The 12,223-nt window shown below is 35.0% G+C and overlaps 2 protein-coding genes across 4 annotated transcripts; one reads left to right on the top strand and one right to left on the bottom strand.

Moving 5' to 3' along the window:
* Nucleotides 1-453: 453 nt before the first annotated feature.
* LOC140805867 (histone-lysine N-methyltransferase ASHR3) lies at nucleotides 454-10,617 on the top strand. Of its 2 annotated transcripts, none has more exons than XR_012112387.1 (11): nucleotides 454-891; nucleotides 1,741-1,887; nucleotides 2,275-2,442; nucleotides 5,569-5,595; nucleotides 5,798-5,915; nucleotides 6,110-6,206; nucleotides 7,807-7,900; nucleotides 8,003-8,081; nucleotides 9,081-9,252; nucleotides 9,647-9,722; nucleotides 10,393-10,408. XR_012112387.1 is itself a non-coding variant. In XM_073162212.1 (11 exons), the coding sequence occupies exons 1-11, from the start codon at nucleotides 523-525 to the stop codon at nucleotides 10,550-10,552; spliced, it is 1,512 nt and encodes a 503-aa protein (XP_073018313.1). In that variant the 5' UTR covers nucleotides 454-522; the 3' UTR covers nucleotides 10,553-10,617. The 2 variants fall into 2 exon arrangements, 1 of the variants encoding a protein (XP_073018313.1); XM_073162212.1 differs by having other exon boundaries at nucleotides 9,642-9,722; nucleotides 10,393-10,617.
* A 164-nt stretch (nucleotides 10,618-10,781) lies between these two features.
* Nucleotides 10,782-12,223, bottom strand: LOC140805868 (gamma-glutamyl peptidase 3-like). Of its 2 annotated transcripts, XM_073162214.1 has the most exons (4): nucleotides 11,844-12,223; nucleotides 11,594-11,758; nucleotides 11,279-11,446; nucleotides 10,782-11,004 (listed from the first exon to the last, which is right to left on the bottom strand). In XM_073162214.1, the coding sequence occupies exons 1-4, from the start codon at nucleotides 12,159-12,161 to the stop codon at nucleotides 10,885-10,887; spliced, it is 771 nt and encodes a 256-aa protein (XP_073018315.1). In that variant the 5' UTR covers nucleotides 12,162-12,223; the 3' UTR covers nucleotides 10,782-10,884. The 2 variants fall into 2 exon arrangements, with proteins under 2 accessions (XP_073018315.1, XP_073018314.1); XM_073162213.1 differs by lacking the exon at nucleotides 10,782-11,004 and having other exon boundaries at nucleotides 11,012-11,446.

Here is a 12,223-nt window from a genome sequence, read left to right on the forward strand (position 1 = left end):
GCAAACCAATTTATCCAGTGATTCTTGGAATATATTGTTCAAAGTTCGAACACAAACTTTCATCAAAATATTAAGCTTGACTTTTCCATGTCTGTTTTAAATAGAGTACATTTTCACATATTTTTACTTGTGATATAGGATAACTTGATTCATAATTATCATGAAAAATAATATTTTAATATAAAAAAGTGATAAATATCTCACGAAAAAAAACGTATTCCACGATAATACATGGAAATACTTTGTAATTTTGTATTTTTATACCACACCAAAAAAATTATTATAAAGTATCATAATTTTCACAAAAAATAATTAACACAAGAAATTATATCTTGCAGAAAAGTCCTAATATTTATTATTAATTAACATTAATACCAAATTTTTGAAAATTTATAGTTTAAGAAATAAATTAAACCCAACAACTGGCGAGGTTACATTTGGCAATATTGTAAATTTTATGTTCCCGCTTCAAGTTTTCCCACTCATACGAACACTCATTTTCCATTCTCTAATCGGCGAAAGATGCCGGACCTTGCAAATTTCCTCGGCTTAAACCAGCCATCTTTACCGTCCAACTCTCCGCTCCCAGAAATCAAGTTCGTTTCGGACCTGAATCTTTCTGCAACGATGGAGCTCTGCCAGGTGCAGCGTGTGGACTCCACGATCGAGTGTGGGCACACCCAATTGGCGGAACCCATCGATGACAGCAAAAGGGAGGCGGTCCGAGAATCTGGGGAACGCAGACGGGGAGGAGAGCGAGGGGATTTGAATCCATGCAGGGTGGGGCCCACCACCGCGAAGCACATTGAAGACTGGCGGAAGAGGAAGATTGAGCAAGGAGTTCCTGAATTCAAGTGTTCCTTGCCCTTCCTTGTTGGCGCGCCTCCATTGGTAATTTGATTTCTTCAATTTACATGGATTTTGTTGTGCTGTGAATTTTCTTGGGTTTATTTTTTTCACTTTTTAATTGGGTTGGTGGAGAGCTTCATGCTTAAAGATTTGATAACGTCGACAAACTGTTTTGAGGTGTATTTATGAACTCCGGTGAGTTTGTGAAATATTTAAACTGTTTCTTGTGATGGATAGCAGTTTTGCGATGTTAATTTGTTTGCGGGAATTGGGATGCTTGAAGTTATTGTTCCCCCCATTTATTGGTACCTTCTAATTTTACCTCCTTGTAAATTATATTAAAATATATTCGTCATATCTATGTCAGTTTTAGAATTTTTTAAATATGTGAATCGATCATTCTTCACGTTCCACTATGAGGGTTTTAAGCTCATGGGCTTGGATCAGTGATTCAAATTTGTGTGATTTTTGAAATTTCGATTAATTTTTCTTTTGGGACTGTAGTTTATTTACTTTTTTTTTCAGAGCTATAAGACGCAGGAATGTGACTGTGGTGTTATATAGATTTTCATTCAGTTCCAAAGGATTTACCATTTTGTGAACAAAACTTCTTTATGATATTGAAATAACAGCCAGGACAATCTGCCGGAGGTCAACAATAAATTGAGACCAAGATTTGAATTAAGTAATATTATTCGAGCATTGTACTTTAGAATAAGAAATATTAAGTATGCCTGATAGTGCAGCTACTCTACAAGACAAACAGCTATCAACCCAAGAAGTCATAATCAATTGCACAAATGATATGCCCGGGAATTTATTTCCCATGATAAAGCTTAATATTCATTACAGGTGTAAATTATATTATTAATCGAGTTTGATCTGTCTCAGGCCAAATGCCGTGTTTGCCAGAATTTAGTCTACCCCGAGGAGAAAGTCTTGTGCTCAGTTCGTGGTTGCCAAGGAGTTTTTCACCTAACATGTGCGAGGGAAAGTCTTGGGTTCTCATCTTCAAAGCAATTCAAGTGCCCTCAACATGTAAGTTTTAGTGTGGCAAACCAAAATCTAATCATAGTTAAGTAATATTTATCACATTAGTAGTGTTGATACCGATCTCAACCTGATTGAAGCACTCATGTGTGCTAATCGTTTCTTTATAACTGGAGTTCTGTCACTGTCAACTTTTTTTTCTTTTTCTGTTTCTTTATTTCCTGTTATTTAGTACGAATATGAACCGCACACTGGTAAGCATTTGCAGATTCGTGATTTTACTAGCCTTCCTTTTGCTGGCGGCTGCAATATTTCATCAAGAATATGCCAGGCTTCCTTTTTCTGGCGGCTGCAATATTTCATTAAGAATATCATGTATGTTATTACAGTGTGGATAGTGAAGTAGATAATTCATTGCATTTCTTTCTTGATCAGGCATGCTTTCTGTGTAAGCAAAGGAATCATATATGGCGATGCGTAGTATGTCCAATAGCATCACATGATAAATGTTCACCATTTCCAGAAAATGTGTTCCATTTCCCAGATCGACCAGGAAAAGCAATATGTTGGAGACATCCTTCTGATTGGCGTTTGGAAATGAAGGTCGATCGCTTTCTTCACACACTGTACTTTTCCTATTTCTCTATAGTGATTAGAGTTCCTTACATTGGTCAAAATTGTAGTCCTTTGCAAAAAAATGTCCCATATGGTCACATAACCAGGCAAAAAATGATTTGGTTATGTGGAGACATGGTTTGTTTTGATAGTTGTGAAATGTGACTTGCGATAACTTTGTAGCTAATAAATACTATTTTCCGATAGTTTGGTGATGTTGGCTGAGTTTATATGTTCGATGTCTCTAGACTTGGCCACTTGGGCAATCTTACTGCAGGAGATTGTCTAACATTGCAGTTCCTTTTTTTTCAGATTGTGCTTTAAGTTTTGCTCAATTACTCTATAAAAGTTTAAGCTCCCTTTTTAGTTCTTGGAGATGCCTGCCATGCTCAGGAAGTGACTGTTTTTGTGTATCTTAGTTCCAACTTCCAACATATTATATGAAATAAAATATGCAGTCCTCAGCATTGATTGCCATATTTCAACGTTAAATGTTGGTAGTAGTCACCCAGTCAAGTGTCATCATCTTAGAACTCCGAGACATGATTTTTTTGCCAAGAATTGTATTGAAAAGTAATTAAGATATTGTCCCGTCATTATACTATCATACACATTTCCTGAAAACATAAGAGCTTAGAAAGTGACAGCGTTTACATTCATGCTTCACCACTCCCTCATCTTTTAATGAGAGTTTATACTCAGATTTGGGATGACATTTATAAAAAATATAATATCAATAAGTTGGAGGGTCAATGGATTAATATGAATGATTCATGTTTATGATAATTTTCATTTAAATAGATTTCAATGGATTATATATTTCATCGTTACTGAAAAATCGCATTAAAATACTTACTATGTCCTCGAACAAGAAGAAAACGAAATGTAGCATCCAAAATGACCGGTAAGAAGTTTGGAACCATTTAGAAGTGGTTTCAATGAGTTTCTTTATGGCACTATACTAATCATTTTAATTTGTGATTTTAAGAGTAAAATATACTCTGGAGAGCTCCTTGCCTGGATTTACAGTTGTGGTCCCACTTCTCTCGGTTCATAGTGTCACAGGCCTACTTGATCAACAAACAAAGCCTTACAAACCTGTGTTGACTATTTCTTTCAACAATATGCTATAATTCATCCATGTCTTGAGTCATGTTTTGGATAATTTCATATAAATGAAGGCCTTGGACATTTATTGATATTTCATTCCGAGGAAAGTAACACTGGATGATACGTATTTAGTTTATCTGGGTGTCACATTCTTATTTGCCTCCGTCACTGTGCACTTGATATTTTAGTTTATGCATGCATTTAATTCTGCTAAGAACCAATCATGGGCTAACTGTTTCTCATCTGATGTTATCACCTGTGATGAACCTTTTTCATCTTATTTTTTTCACGGAAACCTTTAAACACTTCTACTGTCTTTTGTACTTTTGCAGGAAACACCATCCAAGGATCTTAATGTATCTAGATTCCCATGAAATGTGATTTCTTGGAGCATTATCTTAGCTAGTGGCCTAGTGCATATTAAATGCATTTATATTTATTGTAATATCTAAGATTGTTTTGATACATGGAGTTAAATAGAATTATTTTGGACATCCATATCTTTCTTAATTTGCTGTCGTCATTTCTCATTATAGTTGCCAAGTATGTAGAACCTCCATGTAGCACATGGGGACATGCACATACCTGCAGGGCTACAAAGAGAGCAGTATATCCCTAGAAAATAAATACAGGACGTAAACCTTGCTAGTTTTCTTTGAAAAGAGAAAATAGCTATCTAATGTTTCCCATTTATATTAGCAGCATATTATCCTAATCTCATAAAAAAACCAAAAAAGCAAAACTATCATATTGATGTCAGAGTGATCTTCACATATCTCGAGCCAATTCTTAGTGATGAGCTACAATTCTATGTATGTTTAATTTCACGATAAAAAATGTGCATCATTAGGTGAACAAATGTGTTGCCTAAAATTGGTTCTGAGTTGGGTTCAAAGTAATTGAGAAAAGTCTTAAATGATATATTTTAAAAATCAACAGATAAAATTTTAAATATATGTTTAACCCTGTTTAGACTATAGTTGGATACATCTTTTACCAACAATTTGAAAGGATCGTAGCGTACAAAACATCTTAATTGAAACCAACTCTTTCTTTAGCAGTTTATGATGCACATACACTTAAAAAATAATGTACTCACGGTTCCGCAGTCTGTATATTTCTCGAAATGAGTTCGCGTTTTAAATCGTGTCTAAATTTTTTATATCATAAAATGTAATGTAAATACTTTTGGCTGTGTAATACCCATGTAATTGATGTGATATGTGATAATCATGTTGCATATTTACTTACCAAAAGAGCATGTTTATTGCTTTCTTGACCAGGTTATTTTACATTTTCTTATAAATTTATAAATTTGTCTTAATGACGTGATTAATATCCATTTGTAACAAAATTCATATTTTTTTATCATACTTGCGTCTCCTAATCGTATCAAGCGTGACTTGTCTCCGTATTCGTGTTGATGTAACAAAGTTATTGGCGAATTGTTAAGCGATTGTCCTTGTGCTGCAAGAAAATCTGCAATATGTTCCTTTTTGATGAGCTCAAAGCATAAATGAAGCTCAATGTAGGATGATTCGCTATGAACTTCTATCGTCCTTGCTGATTTGTTTCCCTACCGAATGTCAACAACTTAAAAGATTGTGGAATATGATATATTTTTATCGATCATTGTTCTTAAAAGCGTGGTTACATAAATCATAAATTTTTCTGTATTAGCATCCTTTTGGTAGAAGCTAGACATTGGTCCACATGTCTGAAAAATCAGCAGTTAGATGATTTTTCTGTTAATGTATTTTTCTTTGGTGACAGTTGTATTGTTATTGGGCTGGCGCATGATCTTAACCATATGATAAATTTAAGCTCGATATACATGTGGTCATTTCAGTAAAGACCTTGATCATTATATCAATATCTAAGCACATAACACATTTATATCAGGAGTTCCTTAGCAGCATCTATATTTTACAAGCTTTTGTGGTCTGCTATTATTTTTAATTTAAGACATGGCTGACAGGATTCCTTATCTTGTTTATGATGCAGCGTGAAGTTCCAGCTAATAATATTGAGGTTAGATTTTGATTCTTTATCTATTTTCCTGGTTGATATAGATGAAATCAGATTCTTGATTTAAAACTGCATTCCTTGAATGTATATGATGTTCATAAAGGTTTACACCTTCCTTTGGGATGGAATTGGTTTGTTTATCCCGTGGCTGGATTTAGTTCTCTTTGTTATGGATCCACTCAGTAATTTTTTACTGCCTTTCCAGGATATATTCACTTTCTTGCCTCTTCCTCATGTTCCTGAAGAGTTCAAAATTGACATAAAATGGAAAGATCAGAGGGAAAATAAATCGGAGCCACCTCCTTATGTGCACATCAAGCGAAGTATCCTTTACATTTCGGTTTCTTTCCTAACACCTCACCTAATAATAACAAATGCTCTATTTTGAAATTTAACTACCCCATGTGAAATCACGGATAAAGCTAACTCATAATTTCTGCTTGATTTGATTATCTCAATAAGCTACAATTATGACACCTATAATAGCTCTTTTTCATTCTTTCTTAACTATATATAGATGTGTACCTTTTTAAGAGAAAGCACCAAAATGTTGGTACTGATACTGGATGCACAAGTTGCAGCTCTACTCAATGCTCCGAGGCTTGTGTATGCAGGTCAGATTTTCAGTGATCATGAATTTTTTTTTATCATGGACTCTAGTTTTAGAAAACTTATTCCTTACTCATAGAGCATGTCATGATGTGCTCTGAACAATTGTGCTGTTTGATAACAGTTTTAATAAATTAGCCTTGACAGCTGCTAGGGTAAATTTTAAGAATGATATACAGCTAAGTGATGTTGTGCTTAATCTCATGTAGTTGAATTAATTAATTGCATGCTTACTTAATTTGGTACAAAGATTCGGCTTTGGAATGGTGTTATTACTTTTTCCTTGGCTTTTAACTTTGATAAAGATCTCAGTTCTCTGTGGCTTTTTTCTCTTCCTTATGCTAGTTATTTCGTTATCTAAATTACCTTCATTTATGCCATGTATTTTGTGTTAGCTCTGTCTTAAAAATCTGCCATTCTTTTATCTCATTGAGAGCTTCCTTTGAATGTATTGAACATTTTAATTAATAAAAACCCTTGATTTACCCAACACTTTATCATTATTTCTGTCACGACCCGATCCCGGGCTTGCACCTGCGTGATTGCACAATGAGCCCCTATAGCAACTACTTTGTATTCGTCATCGCTTTACGAAAATGATTAATCCAAGTTGCTATAGAAGTCCATTGTAAGCCCATTATAAACTAATTTTAAAAATTTAATTTTTAAGATGTGGGACAAGGGGTATTACAATCACCCCACCTTCAGAACGCAACGTCCTCGTCGCGGCCTGACTCCTCGATTCACCAGTGTCGAGAATGTTATGTAGTACTTTGCTCCGCAGGTTCAAGAGGTGGCTCCCATGCACGCAGCACTTTGTCCCGCATGACACTTATTTTTCCAATACTTCGGCATGCATATCCCCTGCAAGCCTTTGGCTTAGTAACGCCCGCTCTCCATTAAAATACTTTGTTTACAACGGTTGCTCATCGTTTCTCAAGAGCACTGTTTCTGTTTCAGTGATTAATGAACCTATAGAAATTCAAGTTTTCTCATTAGTCGAGGTGCTCCTTAAGTTTAATGAGACAATGGAGTTGGACAAATTACATTAATCACCCACGTTGTGTGTATCGTGTTTCTTATTTTAAAATTTCTGAATGAGATTTTGTTGTTTAGAAGAAAGTTTTCATAACTTTTACATAGTCCAATAATATGTAACAAGTTTAAGAAGTTATATTAATGTTGGATTAAGTAATTGTTACCATTCTTGTAAGATCACTGCGTAACCGAATAGAATTGATGCTCACATCAAATATAGCATCATTTTGCAATTAAAGTTTCCTAGTTAACATCTAAGTATGGTCATAGTAATGTATCAATTAAATTTTGATTATAGATATAACAAGATCATAATAACTTGAATTAACCTTTTGGTCTATATCAGTTTACAGCAATGCATTATTTTTTATATGCTGTAAAATTTTCAAGGACTTTGTTTATTCTGTTTTTTGTTGTCATTTTTATTGTCCATCTATTCCACTTGTGTTGCCTGCAGATATTTTGTTTGTTTAATACTATTTCGTGGATCTCATCATCTATGGATGTTTCTGGGATATTGGTTATGCTGTATTATGTAATTTGCTTATGCAATAATTCTTCCAAAAGGGTTCAGTCCATCAGCTGCTCAAAAGCATGCCGTTGCTCTGAAAAGTGTGCTAATAGACCGTTTCGTAAAGAGAAAAAGATTCAACTTGTCAAGGTATTTTTGTGTCAAATGTTCTTATTTTCTTTTTTCCAGATTTGGTTATGAGTTGTTTTCTCCCCGGTCCATCATTAATGTTGTATATATACTGCTTCGCAGACAGAACTTTGTGGTTGGGGTGTAGTGGCAGCTGAATCTATCTGTAAAGGAGATTTTGTGGTGGAGTATGTTGGAGAAGGTAGTTTTCAAATATCAATCTATCTACTGTTAAAAGCGTTTGAATGTTTTGGATTCTCAGCTAAAAGAACTCTTCATTATTATCTGAATTTATACTGTTCTATAGTTGTGACATACTCTATATTGGTAAATAATTACGCCGTTCACTTAATTTTCTAAAAAGAGAACAGGTGGCTGAATTTTTATTTTATTTTATTATTATATCTTTCAGGGGAGGGGGTATTTAATAATAGGCAGCAGCAAAACTGCTTCCTCTAATGCTTTATTGTCTAATATACTTGTCAACTGCTGAACAAAAAGTTGATTAACTGGGACTCATTTCTTTATAATTTCCCCCCAAAAAGTAGATTTTTCCTCAGGCATTGAAATGGAATGGTGTTAGGCCATGAGTTGTGCTAAAATTGTTTGCATATCTCAACCTTTAGATCCATATCGGAAAAGACCCAAAGTTTAGAAGCATGCCAACGTGAAATTAAGAGAACTGTTCAAGGTTGTTTGAGTTAAATATTTTTGTTAAGGATGTTTGAATCGTATATTTTTAATTTACTATGAAAGCTGAGATCATGAATTTCTTTAAATATCCTCAATACTAGAAGTTGCAGATTCTCTTTTGGTAAGAAATGTTTTTGTATCATGGACAAAACAGTTTGATTTATATCCATTACCGAATTCTAGAATCCAAATATATTGTACCAAAAGAATCCGCAACATTTTATAGCCTAAATGGGATAACTTTTTAAACTAGAGTTGGGCTTACTGTTTAAGTCGTTTTCGTTTGTTTGCATGGCCATCATGAAGAATGGCAAACTTTCTCTTCCAGTTTCCTTTCTGCGGTTTGCTAATTGTACAATTGCTTGTCTAATCCATGACATTATAATATTCAAATTTTGTCGTTTCACATGTTATAACTTAAGTATTAGCTTCTCTATATTAAGTACAGAAAACTTTAATAAATGTGATATTTGGTTTAATAGTCTAAATCTGGCCTAAATGCTTTCAGTTATTAACGATGCTATGTGTGAAGAAAGGCTGTGGGCCATGAAAGACCAGGATGCGAAAAACTTTTACATGTGTGAAATTAGCAAGGATTTTGTAATTGATGCTACGTTTAAGGGAAATTATTCAAGGTTTTTAAACCACAGCTGCGGCTCCAATTGTCTACTCGAAAAATGGTAAGTAAAATCATCCCACTACAGATTTTCATGCCTTGACACCATAACTGGCCTCCTATAATTAAAGAGACAAGTTAAATTCTGTGTGCATCGATATGGTAAGTATTTCCCTTCCTAAGTTTTTTTTGTGAAACAATGGACTATAAACAACCCACTGCGACCAAGAAAAGGAAAAAAAGTTGCATAGTTTTAACTCTGCGTGTGATTGGGGAAATAGGTCCAAACTTTAGTATAAACCTGTTAATAGAGACCACATCTCTACTACATTGTCTTTTTACGTTTACCAGGCTTTAATTTTTTCTTGGAGTGGTGCCTTGTATTTGTATCCTTATGTACACACAGAAAATTCTGATTGTATCTCTTCGTGTTATCTTTTACTTTTTCACAAGGCAAGTTGATGGTGAGACACGTGTTGGTGTCTTTGCATCAAGACCTATTCAAGTTGGAGAATCGCTTACATATGATTACCGGTATGTTTTAGTCGGTTGCTGATTTTCTTCTCTCTCGCATTCCTGTTATTTGAATACAACTTAATGATATTCCGAACAATAAAGTTTTGGGCTCGATAGCAGCTAATTCTATCTTGAATGTTTTGGTTCTCATATCTAGTTTCTTGTGTGAAAAATCAACGGGGAAGCCATGATCTGATTGCATGTGAGAGGGTGTTTGGCTCATCTCAAAAGTTGTCTAGGGAATCTTTTAAAAAAGTATCGATGAATTAGTTGAATATCAAAGTTAATGCAAACTGATTCTTTATAGTGCTCAGGCAGACTAGCTTATTTGTTTAAACCTCGCAAAATCTTTGGCTCAATCCTTTTACTTGTACGCACAGCAAGAACTTAATATGCTCTTCAAACTGATTTAACTCAATAAGTCGAGAACTTAGTTTTTCAAACATAGGATCTGACATTTTATAAACTCCTACTAAATCTTAATTCTTAAGTGCTCAAGCATAGTTTATACTTTCCGCTTCTTGTGATTCCAAAGTGTTGGATTGTCTAACGTGCTTGGAGAGCTCCAAAATTTTATGTGAAAAAGAAACTGGATTTGTAGGTGATGTAGATTTTGATTCTAAAAATTATGCTGCCGTAGTTCCGTATACATACATCATCTTCAAATACTAAGAGCTTACTTTCTCAGATTTGTACAATTTGGACCAGAAGTTGAGTGTCACTGCAGGGCTTCAAAATGCCGACGCTATCTTGGGACTAAACGGAGAATCAAAATAGAGATTTCATGGGGTCTGAAAGGTCGAAGATCAACAAGACGAGCAAGAATGCTGATGCCCCAGTTTCGTTAGCGTTGCTTTTTCCAACTTTCGATTTTGTTGTTGTATCATGCATGCAATTGTCATTTTACTACATTATAGGAACACTTGAAAGAATAACTACATATGATTACTGTTAAAGAAGTACAGTAAGAATTGTTGGTCATTCATATTTCTGTACTGTATCGAGATTGTTTCCTTAGCTTTGTCTTCGTCTTTTTTACCCGTCCCCCCGCGTATTGTTATTTGTACACAAATTCATGTTACATGCTAAAATTTATGTATAGTATGCTGACTGTATCTTACATTAGGAGAACAAAGCAACAGATCCAAAACCAACATTTGAAAGGAAAAACACGATGCCATCAAAAATATATCTGGAATTGACTCCATTCCCCTTTGAGAAAGCTTTTGCACATCCTTTTCCAGTTAGTTTTATCTGGCTCCTTCTTCAATTGCAATCTTGCCTCTTCACCAACTTTCCTCTACAATTATCATTACAAGATATATGAACAAATTAGAGACCACGACAACTGCTTCGAACTCAAGTCTAGATCATTGACTTAAAAATGGATTACGAAATTTGGAAAAGAGATCACAAAGATTGGAAGAATGGGATGAGGCGGGGATACTTAAATCTTGGGAATATGTTACGTGCAATTTAAACAAAAGTGTAGAAAAGTTTCCTGTATTTGACCACCCCTGTTCTGTCCTCCAATGCATGTGACCTAAAGTCGTCAACTCGAGAGGTTTCATTACCTCAATGGAACCGTTAGCGAGGAGGCGATCAATGAGGTTGTCGAGTATGTCTTTGGTGTATTCAGGATGTCCTTGAATTCCTACAATGTTTTCTCCGTATGCAAACATTTCCACTCCTGTTTTTTCCGAGGATGCGAGTACTTGAGCTCCTATAGGTAATTCCCACACCTATTTTAACAGCGAATTCGATCAATCAACCCGCCAAAATTTCAAGCTCATTCAGGCTCGAGTTTGAGCTCACCAATTTGGGTTCACACGCACAAAAAGAACTGAAAAAAAGAACATGAACGTTGGAACCATAGATTTTGTATGTACCTCATCTTGATGGCACTGTATTATAGAAAGATTTCTAGGCATTTCATCCAAACCATCAGAAAATCTGTATGAGTAGAAATCCTGCGTGAAGCTCACTTCTCTAACTCCAATGTCCCAACCACTACTAGATTTTGCAACTTTCCCACCCAAAGCTCTGCATAACACCTATATATATATATATATGAATCGTGATATATATGATGAATCAAAATTGACTTTGTAGAATAATTTTTCCAACATTAACTGATACCTGGTGACCAAAACAAATGCCAAGAACTTTCTTTTGCATGGCAAACAACGTTTGCAGTAGAAAGCAAAGCTCAAGTATCCAGAAATCATCTCCATAAGCATCGTGAGGACTCCCACTCACCACGAATCCTTCATAGTTCTGAAGATCATCGACGGACGGGAAATCGCCATCGACCACACGAAACAGATCCCATTTCTCCCCTTCATCACCCAATGCCTCCACAAACACATTGACGTATCCACCATACACTTTCTTCACATAGTCCGAGTCTTTAACCGCGAGTAACAATGCAAATCTTTTCTCGCCTTCGACCTTCATTATTTTTAATTACTGTGAGAACTTGAAATTTTTACAAAGGTTTTTGTATGGCAGTACACATG

The sequence above is a fragment of the Primulina eburnea genome, chromosome 11 (genome assembly GCF_022965805.1).
Source record: "Primulina eburnea isolate SZY01 chromosome 11, ASM2296580v1, whole genome shotgun sequence".
NCBI classification, from domain to species: Eukaryota; Viridiplantae; Streptophyta; class Magnoliopsida; order Lamiales; family Gesneriaceae; genus Primulina; species Primulina eburnea.

Bases quoted from the DNA above. Each gene is read 5' to 3' on its own strand.
- LOC140805867 (XM_073162212.1), top strand. From the start codon at position 523: ATGCCGGACCTTGCAAATTTCCTCGGCTTAAACCAGCCATCTTTACCG. The intron at 892-1,740 runs GTAATTTGATTT...GATCTGTCTCAG, and splicing joins TTGTTGGCGCGCCTCCATTG to GCCAAATGCCGTGTTTGCCA. The intron at 5,916-6,109 runs GTATCCTTTACA...AACTATATATAG, and splicing joins TTATGTGCACATCAAGCGAA to ATGTGTACCTTTTTAAGAGA.
- LOC140805868 (XM_073162213.1), bottom strand. From the start codon at position 12,161: ATGAAGGTCGAAGGCGAGAAAAGATTTGCATTGTTACTCGCGGTTAAA. The intron at 11,759-11,843 runs GTATCAGTTAAT...ATATATATATAG, and splicing joins GCATTTGTTTTGGTCACCAG to GTGTTATGCAGAGCTTTGGG. The intron at 11,447-11,593 runs GTACATACAAAA...CTGTTAAAATAG, and splicing joins TACAGTGCCATCAAGATGAG to GTGTGGGAATTACCTATAGG.